This window comes from Hibiscus syriacus, unplaced genomic scaffold, assembly GCF_006381635.1.
Source record: "Hibiscus syriacus cultivar Baekdansim isolate YM2019G1 unplaced genomic scaffold, ASM638163v2 tig00110505_pilon, whole genome shotgun sequence".
Taxonomy (NCBI): Eukaryota; Viridiplantae; Streptophyta; class Magnoliopsida; order Malvales; family Malvaceae; genus Hibiscus; species Hibiscus syriacus.
In genome coordinates, this window is record NW_024062765.1 from 912,787 (window position 1) to 937,847 (window position 25,061).

Genomic DNA, 25,061 nt, shown 5'->3' on the forward strand with positions numbered 1-25,061 from the left:
TAAACTACGTGATTATATGCACATGTGAATGTGAATCACATGGAAATGTTCTACGTGTAAGTGAATTATGTGGTTATGTGAATATATGAAATAATATAAAGAATAATGCCCATGATATGTGTCATGAGATCTAGAGGTATAGTTGGCATGCCAAGAGTAGAGGGTCTACGCGGTCCTTCGGGACAAATTCTACGTGGTCCTTCGGGACGTATATGTATTCTTTGGAGCATGTATGAGGTCTTTTGAGACACATGTTTGATCCTTAGCATATATATATGATTCTTAAGGAGTTTATATGAGGTCCTTAGGGACATATTATATGGCACTACAGTGCAATTCTACGTGGCACTTCGATGCATTTCTACGCAGTCCTTCGGGACAAAATTCTACGTGGCACTACGGTGCAAATTTATACGAGCTGTGGTGACAGCATAGTGCACAACCTCACAGTACTCGCATACCTTAAGTTCTCAGTAATGTACATGGGCCTATAAAAGACATTGAAAGTGTTTACAAGATTCATATGTGATATTGTGTGCATTCCTAAGTGAAATGTATTTGTTATATGAGATTGGTAATTATTTATGCAATAGTGAGATTTGAAGTTTATATTATATGCTGATATAGTATATAAAGAAATTAGTGATGAAATGTTATATGGTTTTCTTATATATGTTATATGCCTCACTAAGTCAACGACTTAGCGTGTGATTGTTTCACGCGTAGGTTACGAGAAGATGACGGTTGATAAAAGTTACTCAAAACAGGTCAGTTTCTCCTTTCCATAGATCAGATCAGAAAAGAAATGTATAATGTGTATTTTGTAATAACGATAGTGGTTGGCATGTAAATAAATGATCAAATCTGATAAGTTTTAATCGGTTTTGAAAAGTCATACGAATGAGTTTTGTAATGTTTTAATGAGTATATGTAATTAATAATATTCAATTTATTTTGTTAAATAAATTTGGAAACATAGATGGGAATTTTTATAGTGACGAAAGGTTAATTTTTATAAGTTAATATGTAAATTTCGGAAAATACTGTAGCAATTACTGTAGCATGAACAGTAACCGCGAGTTTGAACAAAATTTTCCAGTATCTTAAAGGGGAATCGATTCCCTGCTACAGGGAATCGATACCCCTACTGTTCATCGCACTATTCACTGTTCACTATTCATACCGTATTTTTACTGTTCACGAATACATATTTTTGAACTCAAAATTTTATAACAAGCACAAATGAACCATATATGGTCGTATTTTCTTAATACAAATTAAAATGCTCGATAATTTTGAAAGTAAATCGTTTTTAAAAGTCAATGTGACATCTCAGACTCATATTCGGGTCGGGTACGGGTTGGGGTGTTACACTTTTTAAGCGCAATAACTTTTTATCTTTTAAATTCAGAAAGTGTCGATACTTATATTAAATTATCGACACTTTTAACATATCCGGTAACTTTTTCCGGTTTTGTCATTTTTGAGACCTGTTTTATCATATTTTTACCTGTTATATTGGTAAGGATCGATATATTTTCATAAAGTGTAGACACTTTGTAGGCGCTATAACTTATTCTCTTTTAAATTCATAAAGTGTCGATACTAATATTAAATTATCGACACTTTCAATATATCCGATAACTTTTTACAGTTTTGTCATTTTTGAGATCATTTTTATCATATTTTTACCTGTTATATTGTTGTTGATCGATATTGTTTTTTAAAGTATCGACACTTTATAGGCGCTATAACTTATTCTCTTTTAAATTCAGAAAATTTCGATACTTATATTAAATTATCGACACTCGACACATATCCGGTAGCGTTTTACCGGTTTTGTCATTTTGAGACTGGTTTTGTCATATTTGTAGCTGTAATATTGCTATAGAGCGATCCATTTTTTATTTGTATCGACACAAACCGACAAGCTAAGTTTACCGATTGTCAAATTTTTTAATATTTCTTTATGATTTAGACCTACTACATTATTATTACTCAACATTTCTGATAACCTAAACCGAATATTATAAATATATTATAATATATCCGATAACACCGTATATTAATCCTATATTAACCCCTTTTTCCGGAGACAATCCCGGAATAAATGGAAGAAATACGGTAAATCTAACAGCTGTAAGTTTGTAACTGTCGAAGATAGATTAATTTTCATGTCAGTCTTTGTCGCTTTCTTCTCCCTCAACCAAATTCCAATCTACTGGTCGATCCTCCTAAAAAAACCCTAATTTTTTCGTTCTCTCTTTCTAAAACCCTACCATATAAATAACATCATTCAGATCTAAGCTAATTGTTTCGTTCGGTCAGCATATCCAATTCTTGTGATCACGGGTACTTAATTGAATTCCTTCTTCTCAATTTTATTTCATTTTGTGTTATTTGATTCGATCTTTTTGTTTTTGGTTAAGTTGGGATCATAATGCTATAGACCTTTATTTTCTTAGAAATGCTTAAAGAATTATTGTTTTTTTTGGCTGTGTAGAGTTTGATCGTATTGTAGAATATATATCTAAAGGAAAGGGATATTGAAAGAGGGGATTGGAATTTGGTTTTTGATTAAATCATGTCAGCTCCAGTGCCTCCAGGGGCACCTAGACCCGACGCCAATGCACGGCAGCAACCCCCACCGCCTAATTTTAATCCTAATTATCAAACCAATTCCAATTCAATTGCAGACAGCATGCAGAATTTGAATCTAAATCGACCACTTTCTATGCCCAATTCTGGTCCTAGACCTCCCCCTTTTGGTCAACAACCACCCTTCTTTCAAGCTTCAGTCTCTACTGGATATCCAATTTCCTCCTCACCAATACCACTGCCCGGACCACCACCTGGGATGGTAGGAAGACCTGCAGTGCTTCCTCCTGGACCACCACAATCCACATTACCTGCAAATGTACCCCCAGGAAGACCGGTTGGTTCACCTGTTAGTCACCCGCCCCCTTTTGGGTCTAGAGCTCCTCCTGCTTCATTGTCTTCATCCACAGGCGGTGCGGTTCTACCTTCTAGTGCTTTCCCATCTTCAGGTGTACCTGGTGTCTCTGTTGCACCACCACCAACAGGTTCTCGCCCGGGTTCTTTTGTGTCATCTTTACCTTTGACTGGTGCTCCTGCTGTGCCAATGTCAAATGCACCTGCTGGTCCTTTTAGTAACGGGCCACCTGCAGTTGGTACAGGAGCTTTGCCTGGTCCTCCCCGATTTCCTTCTGTTGCAAGTGTTTCACAGCCCCCTGTTGGACCTCCACCATCTATGATGTCATCTAGGCCACCTGCTCAGGCTTCAACCATGCATTCTGTTTTGGGAAGTTCAGCTGTTAGTTCCCCGATAGCTCCTTCCTTGCCTTCAGCATCACCATTTTCAGCAGTGCCTCAGGCTAGACCACTGCCTCCTGGTTCTCCTTATGGGCCACAGTCATGGCCAATGCAACCCCAGCAGGTTAGTAATCAAAACTTTATGCTTTCAAGATTCTTCCAATAATCAATTATTATCTGTTGGAATTAATCATTGATTATTTTTCCATTGAGCTGGTCCTTCAGCAACCTGCATCAGGCAAAAAGTCTTTGATTGTCTTCCTTTCCTTTATTGCTATCTTAGCCCTGTACTTTAGTAATTACATTAAGCACTGAATGATTATTGTAGAAATCTTAGCCCTGCACTTGAGTAATTATATTAAAAGTACATCTAATGACCTGGATGTTTGGTCCAATAGCTGGTGTACATATCCTCTAGCTCGAATCAATTTAAAGTTGGTTATTTATTTCTTTAGGTTGAATTTGATCATTCGGCCTATGAAAATGAAATTTCGGTCTAGATGGATATTTTAAAGCTCTGAGATGGGTTGAAATTGTGTTAGTGACTTGAAACCATTTTAAGGCAATGCATATGAGGCACTGAAAATTCTAACCAGAATTGTGTGGTCTGGTTGGAGCGGGTTTGCATTTTGTTTGCTTCCATCAATGATTTGAATTCTGACCGTTTTAATTGCCTTAGGGAGCTCAACCTCCCCACATTCCCGGTGCTACACATGCACAACCTCCAAGAATGTATGGAATGCCACAACTTCCAAATCAAGCTACGACTACCATTCCACCTGCCATGGGTCAACCTGGAGCACCTCTGTCAGGGACATCAAGGATTGATCCTAATCAAATTCCAAGACCTATTCCAAGTGCAACACCAATTGTGTATGAAACTCGCCAAGGCAACATGGCAAATCCTCCTCCGGTACTATCCCTCGTCAATTCATAGGAATAGAAAGAAAATTACTCAATTCATCTGGAATTTGCTAATTTGGCTATTCCTTTTGTTCTTTATTTAAGCTTAGGTCTATCATTCTTTATCAAGGTTGTCACTGCATGTATGCATATAGCTGCAATTTGATTTTTTTTATCTATCCTAATGACTTGTAATCTTTTGAAGCCTGCTACAAGCGATTACATTGTCAGAGACACTGGGAATTGTAGTCCACGATATATGAGATGTACCATCAATCAGGTCATAAAAAGCTATACACATTTATTGTGGCTTCTTTATTCTGTAATCTCATATATTTTAATGAGGTCCGTGCTGCAATTCCACAACCAGTAATCATCGTGATGTTTTATGCTCTTGTTTACTTTTCTTTTTGTTTATTAGATCCCCTGCACAGCCGACCTTTTGACAACCTCTGGAATGCAGCTAGCTTTGTTAGTTCAACCTATGGCCCTCCCTCATCCATCGGAGGATCCTATTCAAGTAATGCCTGACCAACTTGTACTTCTATTTCGCTATCCAATCTGTCAGGCCCACTATGAAATTTGGAAATTTTGTGTACTCATCATATTTTAAACATTTCTTCCATAGGTTGTGGATTTTGGGGAAAGTGGTCCTGTTCGATGTTCTCGTTGCAAAGGTTATATAAATCCTTTCATGAAGTTTATTGATCAGGGAATGAAGTTCATCTGCAATTTATGTGGTCAGTATTATTTATCTTGTGTGTTCATATCACACATTCAGCAATATCTTGTGGCTTTTAATTATTTTTGTATTCATACATTTCTGTTGCGTTTGTTTCATTACTGTCAAAACTTAAATGATTAGTTATGCTTATAATTTGGGGATTTAATATTGCGATTATTATTTGAGAGCTTTTGATATGAAGCTTTTAAACAACCATTTATGTTTGAAATGTGATAATAGTCTCCGAGTATCTTAGTTGTCACCTATAGGTTCCTTAGATATTATATTGATCTGTTCTATTCTTAGTATGTTGGATTCTATCATTTACACATTTTACAAATAAATGCCACTTACATTTCAGTCATAGATACAAAAATATTTATTTCATGTTGGATAAATTCCATGACCACACATTGAGCTTTTCTATTTATGCTCTCTGATTGTGGTTCCGTAATGTTTTTTTTTATAAGAAGTGGAGGCCTCGTTAAAAACCCCCTTCATGATTACTAAAACACCCAAAGGTGTTCCATAATTAGCGGAAGGAGGAAAAGAGTGCCTCAAATTTTATTACTAAAAGATTAGTACAAAGTATGTGAATACAACCAAACTCACCCCCCCAAACAATAGAAAACCCGAATACCAAAATAAAAAACAACCCAACTTCTTATCAAAAAAAAAAAACAACCCAACCACCAACTCCCTATCTTAGCCAATATCAAACTTCGCTAAACCATCTGCCTCTGCATTTGCTGGCCTAGCTACCCAACGAATAAAGCCCTCCAAGTTTCTTAACTTATCAGCAATTTCTTTAGAGATAGAAACATACAAACTTGGACATTTATCCAAATTCTTAATCCACTCCACTTATGACTTACAATTACTCTCAATAATCAAACATTTCTTATAACACCAACGAGAAGATTCAAAGAAGATTAAACCCTGTCTAATGGCCTTTAATTCCATTAAAGGAGGAGGACTCGGACCAGCAGCTTCTTGAAAAGAACCAAGTGCCGTGCCAGACTCATCTCTTAGGATTCCACCTAATCCACTTGTCTTCCAATCACCTTTGATAGCAGCATCAACATTCAACTTTAGAAAACCCATAGGGGGAGGGGACCAAGAAATCTGTTTAAAAATCTGGTTCTTTGGAACAAAACAAAGATCTCCAAGAGAGGGATCACTGGTGAGGGAGTCCTTCGAGATGGAGACGTTGTTGAATTTAGCTAAGAACCAAGATGCTAGTCTGAACCTTGATGTGAAGAATGATTGAACCTTGCAGTAATGTAGTAAGATGACAATGTCACTGATTATGCTATTTTCTTTCAGGGTTTACTGAAGATACTCCACGTGACTACCATTGCAACCTTGGTCCTGATGGCCGTCGTAGAGATGCTGATGAGAGACCTGAGCTCTGTAAAGGAACAGTTGAATTTGTTGCTTCAAAAGAGTACATGGTTTGTTGAAATTTATAAGTTTGTAAATTTTAAACTGATACATATATATTTCTACTTTATTTAAATCTGGCTAGATCTCTTTCTCATTTCTTTCTTAAATGCTTTAGTAGCAATTGTTAATGCGCACACCTGCGGATAATGTATAACTAAAGTGATTATTTAACATTTGGTTTATTCAACTTAGTAACATATTAGTCCCCGCAGGTAGATGTATCTTTTGCCCCTTGTCTTCTTGATTGACTGCTATCCTGTTGCAAAGGAGTTAAGATAGTGAATATTTCCTTTTACAACTTTGATTGACCCTGCGTTCCAGGGATAATAACCAAAAGATTAAGATGAGCGAACAAAAAAAAAATGAAAGTCAAAGAAAGGGAGAAAATAATTTAAACTATTCTAGATTATGCTAACATTTTCTACTGTTTAGTTGTATGAATTTATTGCATCCAGGGGTTTATGGAAGGCGTTTTTTAGCCTTTTTTTTCATTCTTTCATCAATGCTGTGCCTTTTGTTATTTAATTGGTTCAGAGTATAGTTCATTATTTTGGATTGAATTTCTCATTCCAGGTCCGCGATCCAATGCCAGCCATGTATTTTTTCCTTATTGATGTATCCGTGAATGCCGTACAGACTGGTGCTACTGCTGCAGCTTGCAATGCAATTAGTCAAGTTATTTCTGATATTCCTGTGAGTTCCATATCATTTTTTAGAACGGATGGTTTTTAGTTCTTTCTTGTTGTAATTTATTGATTTAGTTGTTCATTCCCCCCCCCCCCTATTGTTCTCCTTGTTGCATTTCATCAATAGATATGGAAACTATACCAAGATCATAGTTTGTGGTTTGATCTATTATTTTTCTTTAATCATTAATTGTAAAAGATTTTAAATTATAGTGTCAAATTTATCTGCAAGATTTGTTGCTGTTAAATTCTCAAGAAACGGGTTCTTTACTGTTTGTTTTCATTGTTTGAACACATCATATGTTTGACCGAATTTTTGTTATATGTAAGAATTTCCGTAGGCATAACTGTATCTCGAGTCTTATTTCTTCATCAGAACTCTTCCTAGATAAATTATGACTGAAGTGTTTATTTCCTTTATGTTTGGATAAATAATTATAAAGGAAAAGAGAGGAAAGGAAAAGAAAAGAAAGGAAAGGAAAAGATAATTTTTGTTTGGATGGTTAAGATAAGTAAAGGAATTTTGACAAACTTTGTTTGGTTAAAGAGTGGAAAGGGAAGGAAATGGTTTATTTTAATGACTTTTCCAATTAGGCCCTTTTTATAAAATAATTTATGTAGAAGATCGAGGGATAAAAAATATTTCACAACTCTTTTAAAAATTTCATTTCCTTCCCCTAGTTTTCATCCCAAATTAGGGTAGTTAAAAAATGTGAATTTCAAGGGAAAGCAAGGGATATTTAACTCCCTTTTCTTTCCCTTGCTTACATAAAAAGGTTTTTCCAAACAAAGGACCTTATTTTCCCTTACTTTCCTTTCCCTTGTTTTTGTGCAATCCAAACATAGGGTTAGTTTCAACTTAGTGACAAGATGCACGCCTCCCACTAGTCCCATTTGTAGTTTTTCTTAGTTCTGATAGGCTGTACTAGAGTTACTGTTTTTGATGCAATATTTTTATGGATGCTGTATTTCTTCGTTCTCTTGAAAGTGAGTTGTTTGTGCATTAAGGAGAAAAATTGAAATGTGAATTCTTCTTTTAATGAGAAATTAGAGGTTGTGAAGTGGGAATGGCTCCACATGAGCCTTTGAGCCAGTTTGTTGATATAACATTGTGTGATTTCACATTTCTTTGTTCTCTTGATAGTATGCTGTTTGTGCATTAAAGAAAAAGTTAGAATTTGAAGTGTGAGTTTGTTGATGTAACATTGAGTGGCTATTGCTTTTCTTTGTTGTCTTTACTGCATGCTGTTTGTGCATTAAAAAAAGTTGAAATTTAAATTTTATTGTTGTAACATAATAGAGGTTGTGAAGTGCCAATGACTCCGCACTAACCTTTGAGTCAGTTTTGGTGTTCGTGGTCAAGGATTTTAATATTTATTCTAAGTTTATATGTTTTAGTAGAGAACCTAATATGGATTATCAATTTGGGTCAGTTGTATTTCCTGTACTTCAAATGGATATCTTTTCTCAATTGGGCTTTAGTTGAAAAGTGTATCAAGAAAATCATAAAGTGGGCTTTCAATGTGTGTGATAGACCAAATGTGTTTCAATTGTTTGTTTTCATTAAGCATAGTTTTGGGAATATGCTTGAGTATTTCCATTGAATGTGGTGCTAAATCATGAGATTTTATGATTTTAATCAATATGATTATTGTACTTTAGGCATGGCTATTTTTCCTTTGCAATGCATGCTAAATATAAGGCAAGTCGTCTACTTCTTTGTCTGCCATAATCGATGTCTGATAATGTTAGTTGAGTTGGAGGGTGATACATGGTCTTGATCTTTCCTTTTTCATCATGTCCAATGATTTCTTCTCAACACATAAACAAGGAAATGGAAAATCAGTTGCTTGATGTGTTAATTCCTTATTACAGGAAGGTCCTCGAACTCTAGTCGGAATAGCAACATTTGACTCAACAATCCATTTTTATAATTTGAAACGGGCACTGCAACAGGTCAGTAATTGTTGCTTCATTTAACATTCCCTCTTTCAGGCAACTATTGTTTGTTGGGCAGAAGACATTTTTGTGATCTTGTCTTGTTGGGTGCTTCCTACTTTAGAAAGGGAAGTCAATTTCACAATAATGACGTATAGAAGATACTAATATTTTAAAGAGGTTTCAATATTTTATTTCTGCAAGTAGTGTCAAATAACGACATAATGGTAAATTAAATATATAATGCACTGGGATGCATATACAAAATTGTGATTTTGGATGGTTCTATCATGTGCTGAGGTGAGGTTTAATTGGTTAGGACTAATCGGTGGAGGATCAGTATAATAGTGGTGTAGGTATACACCCAACATAACCCAACATACATGTTGCTAATAATGTGTTTGGGATTGGTACGAGAAGGTTTGTTCAACCTTTTTAGTATTGTTCAACATGTTTTAGTATTGTTCAACATGTCAGGTTTCATATTTTATGGATCACTATGAGGTTTGTAATGGTGTATATCCCCGTATGAGGGTATTCCGTGTTTTCATATGTATTAGGTGTTCTATTCAATAAACTATGAGGTACTCTTTTCTTCCTTTCAATGTTCGTTAACATACTTCTTAGTATTTGGACGAATACGAAGGGAGTTTTTAATGAGACCTCCAACTTTTGTCAAAAAAAAAATTATGGATCACTGAAAACTCTTTTGTATGATCTTTTCCTCTGATGTAATCTAATGAAGAACCTCTTGGAATTGTTCATTAGCTGATTTTGATGTCTTCAATTTGCAGCCACTGATGCTTATCGTTCCCGACATACAAGATGTCTATACCCCTCTTGAAACGGATGTCGTTGTTCAGCTTTCTGAGGTTGGTTCTTAATTTATGGGATTTTCCTTATATTTGTTGAAGTTTCCAAGTACATAATTTAACAATGGCTGAAGCTATCATGTCATCCTTGCGATTTGTCAAATATGTTCTGCTGACTATGGTTTTTTATTCTGGGGATTCAGTGCCGCCAACATTTAGAGCTATTGCTTGAAAACATCCCAACAATGTTTCAGACTAGTACAACTGCTGAGTCATGTTTTGGTGCTGCGATCAAGGTTAGCCATTTCAAGGCGATACTATAAATTAACAGATAAAATTCTTGTTCTTTGCATGTTTCAATTATTAATTAGATATGATTGTCTTTTTCTTATACCATAAAAGACGGATCAAGCTTATTACTTATTAGTTATAGAGTCCACTCAACCCCACTGATCCTACCACTGGGACAATTCTAGAACGTCAGGATTTTGTCATGGGTTAATCTGTTTCCTAATTTAGCAAATGCTAGTTTGTTATAGTTAGGAATATAATAAAAAAGTGGAACTTGTTCAAGGTTTGAAAGGCAAGAAACTTAACCTCTGCTGCTTAAACAAATTATGTTCAATAACTTTAGCTTAACCTCACTGATCCTACCACTGGGACAATTCTAGAACGTCAGGATTTTGTCCTGGGTTAATCTGTTTCCAAATTTAGCAAATGCTAGTTTGTTATAGTTAGGAATATATTAAAAAAAGTGGAACTTGTTCAAGGTTTGAAAGGCAAGAAACTTAACCTCTGCTGCTTAAATAAATTATGTTCAATAACTTTAGCTTTCTTTGAGGTTTCTGGAAAGTTAAAGAGTTTTATGGTTTCCTGGAAGGTTAATAATGCGTGGTCATAATTTAGGGTGTACAACAATTCCTGTACATTGTGTAGATGTTGATATCTTGGTGTTCTTTTTATATTTCAGGCTGCGTTCTTGGCCATGAAAAGTACTGGAGGGAAGCTTCTAGTATTTCAGTCAGGCAAACTCTTATCTACCTATTTGACATTTGCATGTTTCGGAATAACATATAATACAGCTCTCATACACAGAAATTAACGTATAATTTGCTATAGCTCTCTAATGAACGAATCTATATTTTGTAACAGTTTTGCCATCAGTTGGTATTGTTGCCTTTTCTTCTAGGGAGGCTGAAGGGAGGACTAACGTTTCTGCTAGTGAAAAGGTTTGCATATGGCTTTTTATTGTTTCCTTTGTGTGTTTATTTTTACTTGATTAATAGTGCAATGTTATTTTTTAAAACTCTTTTTCCCCATGGTATAGTTCTTTAAGGTGGAGATATTGTTGTACCTTAAGACTTGCACCTAAAAATGTGGAATCTTCTGTTTGGTTGTCCAACTTCACTGTTATAACCACTGCATCTCATCTCTAAAAGCTTCTTTATCTGTTCAACATTTGCAAGTTGATTCTATCATCTATTCAGAATATTAGGATAGTTACTACATAAGAATTTGATTTATGATTATGAAACTGATTAATCTGTTTTCTTATTCATTAGTTGAAATGCTTCTTTGATCTTCTAGATCTAGATATATATAATCTTCTTTTGAATATAATGCTTTCCATGGATTCAAGTTTTCCTAACCAAAATGTGATACCGTTGCAAGGCTAGACTAGGCTTTTGGTGTCTGTATTTTTTCTGTGGTTGGTAGGCTTTCAAAGATTTGGCTCTTTTTTGGGATGGTTATGGTACTTATCTCTAATGATCATCTTTGTAATCCATTTGTGATATTCACTCAACAGTGGATGTGTGTGAGTCCCCTTCTGAGAGAAAGAAGATAAAATAATTAAAAACATTCATCCAGAAAAATAATAAAATGAATTAGCCAACTATTAATCTGCGTTTCAGATATGATCTTATTTTCTGTTCTTTCATATTGAATCTCTTGTGATATATTTGCTTATTATAATTCAGAGTATTTGTGATTGAAACAAGAACTATTTTATATTCAATGGAAGATGAAATTCTGCTTACATTTTTTTTATTTTCCATTTCTATTTGATTAGGAGGCTCATAAATTACTGCAAGCAGCTGACAAAATTCTTAAGACAATGGCAATTGAATTTGCTGAGTATCAGGTAAACTAAAAGTAATTTTTTTCTCCTTGATATCCTCGTGATGTGATAATAAAAACCTGCCTGATGAACGCTTGTTGAAATTCATAGTTGGTTAGATAAATCTATCTTATGACTGAATTTTTCCAGCATGTTCTTATATTGCAACACATTGCAGGTCTGTGTTGATGTATTTTTAACTGCCCAGAGTTATGTAGACATTGCTTCCATCTCTGTCATCCCAAGAACTACTGGAGGCCAGGTATGAACATAAAATTTACTTTGTTTTTATTGATTTGTTTTAGTGGCTGATAATTTAACACAAATGTTTATCTTCTGGAACCCATACTTGAATAGAAATGGTGAAGTTGTTTGTTACTCTGCTTCAATTGAATCCATCTGCAGTCTGCACTGTTCTCTTAATTTAAATTTTAAAGTTATATTAGCATAAAGTCTTTTATGTAAACTTGTTAAGATTCAAGTTTTTAATAGTAATTACCATGATTTAAGTTATAAAATTTTGTAATGAAAAATGTTGAGACCAATTTTCATTAAAATGTGAAACATATGTTATGGAGGGAGTACAATTTTTAATACAAGTCATCCAAAGTACCTCTTGTAAACCTAAGTATATAGCTAATCTCTAATCTCTATTTCCTGGTCATATTAAGCATTTCAGTGAGCCAGCTACTCTGAAGTTCGTAAAGTGCACTAGGTTGCAAACCTTGCATGAGGCTGTGCTTTAAAATTTTCTGTTGCATGGTATTTCAATATCAGTGCTTATTGGACATTTTTTTGCTTAAGGTCAGGTCACACAATGACAATTTGTAACTGAAATTCTAACGGGCTAGATTTTCTGATCTGACTCTGTGCTATTGTAATCTCCAATACCACATCCAAAAAATTTATATACGGGCTTGCTGAGTTTCCTGGTTAAACAATGGTCATTGGTAAACTATGGACGAGGTGCATCTCAAGTATAAAGGGAGCAGTACAAATATGACGGATGAGTGCTTATTCCCTTTTTTTGTTATTTAAGTCCTCTTTAGTCAATCCTCTCTTTGTGTGATAAACTACATGGCTCTCTTTGTGTGAACTTGCTGTTGTCATCTCATCCTCCACCTACTTGTTTGCTGTCCCCAATAGAGTACTAATCAATAAAATATCGAGCCTGATGCATAACTTGGTGAAACTTGAAAGCCTGAGTCTATATTGATGTATATATTATTCATTCAAACCTCTACTTGTCAAACTCTATGTTCGAGGTCTTCAGTATCAGGATTACAGAGTTATTTCTTGAGTGGGAGACTTACTTTTCAACACATTTCTCCAAATTCCAGGTGTATTATTATTACCCTTTTTCTGCTGTATCTGATCCTGCCAAGCTCTACAATGACCTTAGATGGAACATCACTAGGCCCCAAGGTTTTGAAGCTGTCATGCGTGTAAGATGCGGCCAGGTAATGTTTCTGTTTTGCTCTGTTTCTTAGGTGAAATATGATAGTTGACTTTTTCGGTTATGATGATAATTTAACCATATTTTAATATATTTCCCACTTGTGTACTTATAGGGTATTCAAGTTCATGATTACTCTGGAAACTTCTGCAAACACATTCCAACTGACATTGACCTAGCTGGGGTTTGTGCTCCTTTTGAAAAATACTTGGTCTTATATTTCTCATTAATTTGTTCTAACTTCTGAACTACTCGCACTGTTTGATTAACTTAAGGAAATTATAAAATTATTTTCTGCATATTGTTTAGCTTTGAACTCAAGTTGGGTGATTAAAATCCTTGCTAAAATAAGTGTTACAAGCTTTGCTTGGATCAAGTATCTGGGATTTTGTGCTTCTAGCCTGGTGAATATTGTTTGATTTTGGGGATTGATGTGTTGAATAATTTATTCCTAACCTATTGGTTGTATTTTTGCCGGGTGTTTGAAATTCAGTCAATAGTCTTTAACTACTTAGCAAAATGATTTTATATTTTCTTATATTTTTAATTTAAGTCAATCTTATAATTGCACTATGAATGAGCTAGGGAAATGAGTGATGAGTTATCGAGTTAGATGTATGGCTTCTTCCTGGTGGTTTGTTTCTTAGTTGGTATATGACTGGACTGGAGATATTTGAAGGCTTGGTATGGGGTTGACAAGTGAGAGCAAATTTTCTTTGGTTTTTCCTTCTGTTTGAAGAGTTTTACAGTCATAATTTATGCCCTCTTGAGGTATTCAACGTGTTGTAACATGGTTAATTAAAAAAATTAAGCTGCCATTGGGTTGGAGCAAGATACTCTTCTTGCAATGCTTATCATAAAAGTTCCTCGTCAAGTTCTTATATTTAGTATCAAGTAACCAATTCCAAAATGAGATATTTCTTATTCAACATTTTCCCCTTATCATGATGTATTTTTGTTCTTTCATGAGCTATGCTTTTGTAGCTCCTGAATTGGTAATTTTGTTCAAAAGAAATTTTACACATTTTCTGCTAGGAAGGGTTTTGGCATGGTTAAGCGCAGCTTGAGCAGATTTTTTTTGTGTTTTATCTATTTTTGTTTCAACCCATGATCTGTCCTTTTTGGTTTGCAGATTGATTGTGACAAATGCATATTGGTAACCTTAAAGCATGATGACAAATTACAAGATGGTTCTGAATGTGCTTTTCAGGTACTAATTATTGGTATCTCTCAGAGAAACCTCAATTTCAGAAATATATGTTTCTGATTCTCCGTCTTTACTTTTAATAGCCTCCGTGAGCTCCAAAACATCCCTGTGATTTATTGTTGGATAAAATAGTTAGATAATACTAAATAGATTTGGGAAATGAAAGAAACAAATCATAAAAACATAAACCATAAACTAAAAACCCCAACACTTAGAAATATTGGATAGAAGTCTACAAAAGACTGTCCTATAATGATGAGAGAGAGTGTCAGGAAAGAAGAGAGAGAAAAAGGAATAGGCCAGTCTTCCTCCGGCGGGAGTTGGACTGTATTCGTTGACAACCTGAGTAAGAGAGTCACTAGGAGTGAGCTAAGAAACATATTTATCGATCAGGGTCAGGTGGTGAGAATTTTCATACCAAATGTGGTGAACAGGCCAAAGTATAAATCTTTCACTTTTGCCTTCGTTCAGTTTGGTAATGAAACAGAGATGAGGAATGCAGTTGAAAATATTAACGGGTTGTGGATAGATGGGAGGAAAATTTATGTTGGAGTTGCAAAGTACCAGAGTGTTCGACCAAGGGTTGCTGGTTCTTCTCGTCTTTCAGTTGGTGTCCAGGAAAAGGTTATATTTGATAAAGCTAATCCAAGTTCGAAGGCTGTGATTCCGAGCAGATTAAGAGATGATAGATCATACAAAGATGTCTTGGTGTCGTGCAGTTCGCAAAAGACTGAGTCGGAGCATATAGGGAAAAGTTACGAAAGTCTAGACAGGGGAAGAGGGATGAAGAAGAAGAAGAATATTTGGGAAATGCATATTCCTACTGAAAATTCAAGTTGGGTGAAAAGATCTCTAATGGGTATTGTGAAACATTCCTTTGAGCTGGAGTTGGTTCAAAAAGGTTTGGCTAGTGATGGTTTTGAAGTTCAAATTGCGAGCTGGGGATATGTTTGGAACTCTTGTGTTATAACGTTCAAATCAAAGGAATTGATGAAGGATGCGTGGTCAAATAAGAGTAAGGAGTTATGGTTCTGGTTCGATCGGTTGGCACCTCTGTTGAATGAAGGTGGAGTGCCTATGGCTTATTGTTTGGTGGAGCTGTTCGGTGTCCCTCTGTTATGTTGGCAAGATAATTTCTTACAGAAGTTAGCTGGAAGGTGGGGTTCAGTGGAGGTCATCCAGGATTCGACTCTAACAAGGGAAGATCTCTCGATGGTGAAAATTTTGCTTAGGGTGGAAAGTCCCTTTGACGTCCCGGAAGTGTTTACTCTAGGTTCCTATGGAAGATCATACAAGGTGACTTCTAAGTTGGGATCTACTTCCCAGGTTTCAAATTTCTTTCATGGCATCTCGCCGGATAAATTTTCCGACGATAGAGTCACAGTCGTAGAGTCGTCAGAGGAGGAAGACGATAGTATACGTTCGTCAGACATGGCAGGTCCAGGTCAGCTTGATGTGGAAGACCGGCAGAAAGTGGACTTATGGATTGATCAGGGATTTCCTGTCGGGGTTGGTGCAGCAGGTGAAGAAAATCAGTTTTCAAAAAGAAGCTTGGCAGGGAAAGACATTAATGAAGTTGTGTCAGAAGGTCACAGTTTGGGGAGTAGTAAAAAGGGAGATTATGCTGGGCTGGGTTTAAGAAATAAAGGGGATTATAAAGACAGTTTGCAGGCCCTTTCAGACAGGAGCAGTGAGCCTTTTTCTCCTATCTTGAGACTAGTTCCGGCTGGGCCAGCAGTCAAATTCATTGGGCTCGGAAATGCTAATCAAAAGCAAATTCATAATGTTACTAGCAGCTCTGGGGATGGAGACAAAGACAGAGGCAGTCAAGGCTTATGGTCTGAGGCGGATTTTAAGGATACAACAGGTATGGATGGTGAAGTGGGGTCTGCTGAAGGCTTAAAGTTGTCATGTTTTAGAGCTGGTTCGCCAACTCGTTCTGCTAGTCCTATTTCTTTGAAGAGTGCCCCGGTTGGGAGAAAGCTAATTAAGAGTCCTAAGAGATTTTACAGCAGGTCCAGAGAAAGAAAAATTTGGTTGGATGATCCAGGAAGGGTTTCTAGTTTAAAGTTGGGTAGGTCTCCTATTTCAAGTGGTTTTCATTCTAAAAGTTCAGAGGCGGCTGGGTTGGCTGAAGGGGTTTGTGTTGATCAAAGAGGCAAGCGCTCTTACAGGAGAATGAAAAGATCCCTCACTAGGGATGCTCTAGACCATGCTAGTGTGACTACAGTATCCACATTAACATTCTCAGGGCTGTTGGAGGAAGCGATTGCTACCTGGGAGATAAGCAGGATGCTGGGCATTTCTTTCAAGGAAGGGAAGAATGCTTTTCTACAAAAAATTATGGATTTGGAGAAAGGTTTGAGTCAGGCTAGCTGAGTCCTAAGATGGATTCTGGGATTGCTTTGGTATTTTTTATAATTGAATATGATGACAAAACTCATTATCTTGTCCTGGAATGTTAGGGGGCTGGGCAAAAAGGAAAAACAAAGAGCTGTTCAGAAGTTGTCCTCAGAGAAAAAACCAATGTTTCTTTTTCTCCAAGAGACAAAACTTGAGATTTTACCAAGCTCATTTTTAAGAAGAAGTGGGTTGAATAAGCTGCAGGGGTTCGTTGTGTCTCCAGCAGCTGGATCTTCAGGAGGCTTATTTAGTTGTTGGGATGATAGTTGTTTTGAGTTAGAAGACCAGTTTATCCATAGGAGGTTTATTGCTGTTTTTGGGAAGTTCAAATCCAACCAATTTAGGTGTGGGTTCATTAATGTTTATGGTCCGTCTGTGGAAGAAGAGAAGGCCAGTTTCTTTGAAGAATTTGGACAGTTTTTAAATGGGTGCAGTTTGCCTTTATGTGTGGGAGGGGATTTCAATGCTTACTTAACAGAGGAGGAGAAGGATGGCAGGTCTCAAAATAGAAATTCAATGGATATTTTCACTCTGTTCATTCAGCAAACGGGGATGATTGACTTACCTTTAATAGGGGGGAATTATACATGGAGCAGTAATCGGGATTGCCCCACGGTTATTAGGCTGGATAGGTTTCTGGTTAATGTCAGCTTCCTTTCTGAGTTTTCTGATATTACCCAATCGCTGTTGCCAAAGTCCATTTCTGATCAAAATGCTATTATTTTGGAGAGTGGGGAAGACAATTGGGGCAAGAGGCCGTTTAGGCTGTTTAGCTATTTGATGACTGAGGACGGCTTCCAAGAGAAAGTTGCAGAGTCTATTAATGAGTTCAAGAGGGTCAGGAAAAAAGCAGGAATTCTGAGCATTCTTAGAAATACTAAGTTTGCTATAAAGACTTGGTCTGGAAATAGGAATCAGTTTCCTAGTAAACAGATTTCTGCTATTGAAGACAAGATCCATCACCTAGAGAACTCTTTTCAGAAGAATCGAGTTTCAGGAGTTATTGATAGTTCATCAGAGCTGAAGTTACTGAGGGATGAGCTTTAGAGACTTTACAGAATTGAGGAGCAAATCTGGTTTCAAAATTCAAGAGAGAAGTGGGTTAAAGATGGTGATCGGAATTCTAAATTTTTTCACACTTGTGCTTCCATTAGGAGGCGGAGGAACGCTCTAAATGCTATTTGTGTTGATGGGGTTATTATCAGGGACCCGGTCCGGTTAAAGTCTGCTGTCAAAGAGCATTTTTTCAAAGCTTTCAATAGCCGCACTACCTTGGAAGTGGTGGATATTAAGTTAAATTTCTCAAGAATTTCAATGGAGCAGAGTCTTATGCTAGAAAAGGAGTTTACGGAAGGCGAATTTGGGAAACCTTGAATTCGTGTGATAGCAACAAAGCTCCGGGTCCGGATGGGCTGAGTATGGGTTTTTTCAAAAAATTTTGGTCTTCATTGAAAGGTGATATTATGAATTTTTTCAATAACTTTTACTTGGGAAAAGATTGGGAGCATGGCATTAATCATTCGTTCATGACTCTAATTCCAAAGGGCTCTAATATTGGTGGTCTAGATGATTTCAGACCAATTAGCCTAGTAGGTGGGATGTACAAGATTCTTTCCAAGTGCCTTTCGAGAAGGTTGAGGTGTTGCATGGATGATGTTGTTAGTGATTCACAATTTGCCTTCACTCAGGGTAGACAAATCTTGGATTGTTCTTTCATTGCTAATGAAGGTATTGATTTGTGGAGGAAGAAAGGATTGAAGGGTTGTGTGTTGTGTGTTGAAGGTGGATTTCAAGAAGGCCTACGATATGGTAGATTGGGATATTTTATTTAAAGTTATGGTTAGAATGGGATTCGAATTAAAATGGTGTGGCTGGATTCAAAAATGTGTGTCAAATGCCTCGGGTTCAGTGCTAGTTAATGGGGTTCCTACGGATGAATTTCCTATGGCTAGAGGTCTTAGACAAGGGTGCTCCTTGTCCCCATTGCTGTTTAATTTCATTGGCGAGTTACTTAATCTACTGATTTGGAAAGCAGTATCTTCGGGCCTGTTCAGTGGTTTGATTGTTGGCAAGGATGATACAGCTCTTAGTTTGTCACATTTGCAATTCGCAGATGATCTCATTATCTTCTGTATGGCTTCGAAGACACAGATTCTAAATGTCAAGAGGGTCTTACGGGTCTTTGAAGTCATTTCAGGACTGCAATTAAACCTCACTAAGTGTAGATTATTTGGGATTAATATCAGTGAGGAAGAGGTGTTGCAGTGGGCTAATACTATTGGTTGTGTAGTGGGACATTTTCCTTCGGAATATTTGGGATTACCGCTTGGTGCTAAGAGAAATTCTATAGCGTTGTGGGATCCGATAGTGCAGAAATTTAACAAGAAGCTAGCCAGCTGAAAGGCGAGGACTCTGTCTGTGGCAGGAAGATTAGTGTTATTGAAGGCTGTTTTATGCTCATTACCCACCTATTTCATGTCCCTGTTTAAAATACCCTCTTCCATGATTGTTAAGCTAAACTCCATTATGGCCAGTTTTCTATGGGGAGGAGGGGCAGAGGTTAAAAAAATCCATTGGATAAACTGGTCGACAGTATGCTCTGCAAAAAGTGCGGGTGGTCTAGGAGTTCTAGATCTTAATTACATGAATAGAGCACTCCTAGGAAAGTGGTCTTGGAGGTTTGCGAATGATAGAGGGTCAGTGTGGAAAAAGGTTATTTGCAGTAAGTATAATCTGGACCCTAGTTTGTTGATTTTCAAGGAAAAACTACATGCTTTTTCTTCTTGGATTTGGAAATCGATAGTCAATAATCATATCAAAGATGACCAGTTCGGAGCTAAATTTCGAAGTCTGTTAGATGTTCGAGTGGGCAGTGGGGACAAAATCAGTTTCTGGTCTGATAACTGGGCGACTGTTTCCCCTCTTAAAGAGGTCTTCCCCAGATTATTTGTTCTGTCTGTAAATAAAAATGGGAAGTTAAAAGAGTTTGGTGAGTTCAAGTCCTCAGTTTGGTGTTGGCATGTTCAATTGAGAAGGAGTTTGAGTGACTGGGAACTGGTTCAATTTTGCGATCTGATGACCTTAATTCACAATATATCTCTGTCCAAGGATCTGTCTGATGGGTGGGTTTGGAGAGGAAACGGGGATGGGATCTATTCTGTTAAGACCAGTGTCATAGCTTGCAGTCCTGTTTTGTCAGTTGATTCTTTTTGGATGAGATTCATTTGGAGGGGTTTGGTGCCTCCCAGAGTGGAGGTCTTTTTGTGGCAGGTTGTGCATCATAGACTGCCAGTAAAACAGGAACTACAAAGGAGAGGAGTTTCAGCTGTTATAGATGTGTCATGTCCCCTATGTAAAAAAGAGGTTGAATCCTCTTTGCATTTATTTTTTACTTGCCTTGTGGCATGGGCATTGTGGATGAAATTTTTGAAATTGTGGGGTGTTAGTTCGGTTTTGCAGGCCAATGCTCAAAGTTTTCTGCTAGCTTGGGAGCATTTGGTCCCTAATTCTAGAATTTGGTCATATATTCCGGGTGTGGTGCTATGGACTATATGGAAATATAGGAATGACATTGTGTTTGATGGGGGTAGGCTCGATCAGATCGATATGTTTTTTATGGCAAGATGTAGGCTGGCGACCTGGTTCATAACGAATTCCAAGGATGTCTCTATTCTAAAAGACTCTCTCATCTCTGATCCTACTATTGGGGATTCTTGCTCTAATTCAAGGTGTTCGATCATTGAAATTGTGTCTTGGTCTCCTCCTCCAAAGGGTTTTATTAAACTTAATGTGGATGCAGCAGTGAATGGTGATTGGAGGAAGAGTGGTGTTGTGGGAATTCTTAGAGATGAGGATGGCTCGGTGTTGGGCTCTTTTCAAGAGCCTTCTGGTCCAGGTCCTCCGGCGCTGATTGAGTTGTTGGCAGTTAAGAGGGGCCTAATTTTTTTTGAGCCGTTTCATCAGCAGATGAAGGAACGTTTATTGATTGAATCTGATAGTAACTTGCAGTAGAGTGGGTCAAGAATTTTGATCTCTGTCCCGGTGTATACTCTAATTTAGTAAAAGATATTGTTACTAAGTTAAGGGAGTTGAATGGTATTATTAGATGGGTTGCTAGGTCAGCCAATGTTGAGGCTGATAGTTTAGCCAAAGCTGGTATTGGCTAGTTTTACATTTGTGATTTGCTTTTGTAGTCTTTGGGTTGGATTATGTAAAGGGAGTGTTTATGTGTTGTTGTTAATCACTATGTATATTGTGGTTTTTAATGAATCCTAAGGCACTCTTTTCCTCCTTCCGCTGATTGAGAAGCACTTAGTGTTCTATTAATCATGAAGGGGGTTTTTAACGAGGCCTACATTCCTATCAAAAAAAAATTTATTGGTATCTGAATCTTTAATGCCCATGACGTTTCTTGCATTATTTGTTAGCATCGACAATGTAAGATTTTTTATGCATTTATAATATTTCTATAATATTCTGGCTTTCACTTTCCAGTGTGCACTTCTGTATACCACTATTTATGGGCAAAGAAGAATTCGGGTCACAAACTTATCCTTGCCATGCACAAATGTGCTAAGTAATTTGTTTCGCGCTGCTGACCTGGATACTCAATTTGCATATTTCTTAAAACAAGGTAATCTAGTCTGCATTGGACATCTTTCTTTACTTTCTTTTCCCATTTTGGTGAATTGGTTGTGCAAGTTTACTGGTTCTGCTAGTCAGTCTTTTCCCTCAATGGCCTATTTTCTCTGCTTCGAACTGTGATTTGAAGATGTTCCCCGCATTTCCATTATTTTTCACATTATGGATTGATCTTGTATGGAAGAGATGTTACTTGGTTATTTTATCCAAAGAATTTTGTCGCAACATTCTTCATGGAATCATTAATTTGATGTGCAAGAATACTGAAAATGTAGTGTGTTTTACTAATTTACCTTGAATGCAGCTGCAAATGAAATTCCTACAACCCCGCTTCTGCAAGTGAGGGACCAAGTGACAAATCTTTGCATCAACACTCTTCTTTCATATCGTAAATTTTGTGCCACGGTATCATCATCTGGACAGCTTATTCTTCCTGAGGCTCTAAAGCTTCTTCCTCTATATACCCTTGGTATAAATATATCTTTTTTTTTAAATTATTACTTGATCTCTCTCATTATTTCCATTATTATTATTTTATCTAATTCCATTTTCAAACTCCATGTTTTGTTCCATTTTGGCAAATCCTATGGTAGAAACTCCATTGTATTCTCAATAAAAATTTGAAATATTTTTATTTCGATAAATATTTGTCTTTTCCTTTCTTCAGCATTAATCAAGAGTACAGGGTTGCGAAATGATGGCAGAATAGATGACCGTTCATTCTGGTTCAATTATGTTTCCTCGCTTTCTATTCCTTTGGCAGTCCCGCTTGTTTATCCCAGGATGTTTGCCATCCACAACCTTAATTCAAAGGTAATAAATTAATAGTTGCCTCGAGGTCCAAAGTATTTTAATCCTGCTAACAGACAATTTTCTGCTTGTTGGATAGGAAGGGGGTGATTCTATTCTTCCTCCTACAATCCCACTTTCTAGTGAACATGTCAGTGATGATGGAATATATCTTCTTGAGAATGGTGAGGATGCTTTAATATATTTTGGGATCTCAGTGGATTTGAGTGTCTTGCAACAACTTTTTGGCTTCACCTCAGTTGATGAAGTCCCCGCTCAGGTACTTTGTTTTACTTTGTGTTTCTGATAATCCTCATCAATTTATTAGAAACATTTTGTGAATTCTGACCTAATCACTCGTAAAGAAAGTGTCGAGGACCCGGACTTCTTTTCACAGACATTTCAGGTTTTTATCGGCTGAAAATAACTGAGCCCTATTTGTTTTAAAATAAATTGAACATTCAAATACTAAATTCAAATGGCCCAGTATATATTAAACAGACCACATCCGTGTTTTGATTTGAAATCACTATTAAACTCCCTGTGCAATGATTTTTGTCTGCGTGCTTATTTTCGCTTTCCTTCCATTTAAATTTGTGAATTTCCCTTTGTGGTTTATGGAGAGAGTGCTTCTTGGATTGAATGAGAAGAGTCTTGAAAGTTGTTGAATTTGATGACTGAATGGTATGAAGCTGAAATGAGTGAACATGGATTCAAGTGTTAGAATAATTGGGTAAGGCTATCTCCTCTCGGTCTGTTAGTAAGAAAAGATTGGGGAAAATGGAAAAAGAGAAGAAAACTTTATGGGGCTTATGGTGTTTGTTCCATGATATGTTTTTCACTTGTCAGAATTATTCCGCGTCTGGACCCTTTCACCTTCCTAGTACTGACACTTACGGTCTTTTTTCAACGTTGGATGTTCAGTTCGTGATGCAGCAATTTGCCAATCCTTTATCAAAGAAGTTAAATGATGTAGTAAATGTGATTCGCCAACAAAGATGTTCCTACCTTCGGTATGATTAATGATTCTTTACTGTTACTTTACCCCTAAACTAACGGTTTTTTTCCATATCCTTTACTGAAAGAGTAAAGTATATTTGGCTGTTTAATGCAATTTTGTGCTGATATTCTTTTGCAGCTTCAAATTGTGCAAGAAGGGGGATCCATCAGGTCAGTTAATTGAACTTATTACTCAAACTATGATACTTTTTGACAAATTATCATATGTGGAATATTCAACCAAAATAGCCACTGATTTTTCTAACATGTGATCATAAAAACTTCTCGTAACTTTGAAATTTGAGAGCTAGACTAAGGTGTTAATGGTTTGTCCGAGAATTTTTGCCTTATTTTTTTGACAACGAAGCAAATTGCTTCTACGCTTGCAGGTTTCTTATTATCAGAGTAATTAGTATATAGTCAATTTGTATTTTAGAAGAAAAAAATTATATTATGGCATTCTCATGATTTAATGCCTACATTTTCAGGAATGCTGTTCTTATCATGCATGGTTGAAGACAAGAATGCAGGTGGCCCTTCTTATATCGAGTTTCTTGTACATATCCATAGGCAAATCCAAATGAAAATGGCATAAGTTTCAAGCTTCCATAGCTAAGCTGAACAGGTATTCGATTTTGATTTGGGATTTTGCATGAAGCACAAAGGGGAAAAAAAAAGATACAAGTGAGATGACAAGAATCCGAGTGACCTCATACTCGGGTTTTTTGTATTGTGCGGCTATTCTTACTGAAAGAGAGTGTTATTATGGTTTTCACAGTTTGTTTCACAAGTTGGGCTCGTCCAACATTTTATGATGCACCTGGAGATTAAAGTTACAAAGAAGCTTTGTAATTTCAGATATTTAGGAGCTCAATCAATTTTTTTCTTGAAACCTGTATTTAAGCTAAGTTTTGCCGAAGAAAGGGTTCTTAATTGTAATAAATTTTGATATTACAGTGGTCAGTTATTTGAAGTAATAATAATACAAGTCATCTCTGGTGGTTCGTTTCCCAATTTTCGTATCATAAATCCCACTCGTGTGTCCTAAAAATTTTGTAGTAAATATAGGAACATAACCTCTGTAATCGAACTGTTCATGGGTCAGATATTCAAGATCTGAACTGTCGGCTCGGATGGGAAAAAAACACAGCACTGATATCATATTTTAGTTGTCTCGAATCAAATTTAACCTAGCACAGCACAGTCCATGGCTGCTTTTACTTTCTTTTATTATTTATATTTAGAGTTCTTGGTTATTCATTCTAACAATGTTGTTTTTAAGATGGGTACCTTCACTTTGTCGGAGTAGATCTCATTTGGCAATGGCATGAAGTATTAAAGGGCTTCGCCTTGCTCGTAATTTGAAACTCAAACCAGAAAGGTTCATAGTATGTAGAGTAAGTGTTAATCTGAGTTTGTAATAATTCGAATATAAAAAAAAAGCCCAAACCTCCAATGAAAGCATAGGAACTATTTTTCAAGTGAAATTTGAAAATCCAAACCCTCTAGAATTCATCTTTCCATCTAAACATTCTCTCTCTCTTGGGTAAAACTCACCCAAAAGTGTTGTTTTTCTTTCCTTTTACAGTATTCCTACAGAAATGG

The 25,061-nt window shown here is 36.5% G+C and overlaps 1 protein-coding gene across 3 annotated transcripts; it reads left to right on the plus strand.

Moving 5' to 3' along the window:
• Positions 1-2,187: 2,187 nt before the first annotated feature.
• On the plus strand, positions 2,188-24,121 carry LOC120129955 (protein transport protein Sec24-like At4g32640). 3 transcript variants are annotated; one of them, XM_039147339.1, is made up of 26 exons: positions 2,338-2,353; positions 2,494-3,304; positions 3,344-3,457; positions 4,013-4,246; positions 4,442-4,516; positions 4,658-4,756; positions 4,865-4,976; positions 6,287-6,414; positions 6,980-7,099; positions 8,968-9,048; positions 9,825-9,902; positions 10,046-10,138; positions 10,813-10,867; positions 10,995-11,071; positions 11,914-11,985; positions 12,140-12,223; positions 13,302-13,421; positions 13,533-13,601; positions 14,550-14,627; positions 21,522-21,660; positions 21,973-22,137; positions 22,336-22,481; positions 22,558-22,737; positions 23,382-23,470; positions 23,596-23,627; positions 23,945-24,121. In XM_039147339.1, exons 2-26 carry the CDS (start codon positions 2,585-2,587, stop codon positions 24,049-24,051), a joined length of 3,267 nt encoding a protein of 1,088 aa, XP_039003270.1. In that variant the 5' UTR covers positions 2,338-2,353; positions 2,494-2,584; the 3' UTR covers positions 24,052-24,121. The 3 variants fall into 3 exon arrangements, with proteins under 3 accessions (XP_039003269.1, XP_039003270.1, XP_039003268.1); XM_039147338.1 differs by having other exon boundaries at positions 2,188-2,352; positions 2,504-3,457; XM_039147337.1 differs by having other exon boundaries at positions 2,494-3,457.
• Positions 24,122-25,061: the final 940 nt, after the last annotated feature.

Bases quoted from the DNA above. Each gene is read 5' to 3' on its own strand.
- LOC120129955 (XM_039147338.1), top strand. From the start codon at position 2,585: ATGTCAGCTCCAGTGCCTCCAGGGGCACCTAGACCCGACGCCAATGCA. The intron at 11,072-11,913 runs GTTTGCATATGG...CTATTTGATTAG, and splicing joins ACGTTTCTGCTAGTGAAAAG to GAGGCTCATAAATTACTGCA. The intron at 12,224-13,301 runs GTATGAACATAA...TCCAAATTCCAG, and splicing joins CAAGAACTACTGGAGGCCAG to GTGTATTATTATTACCCTTT.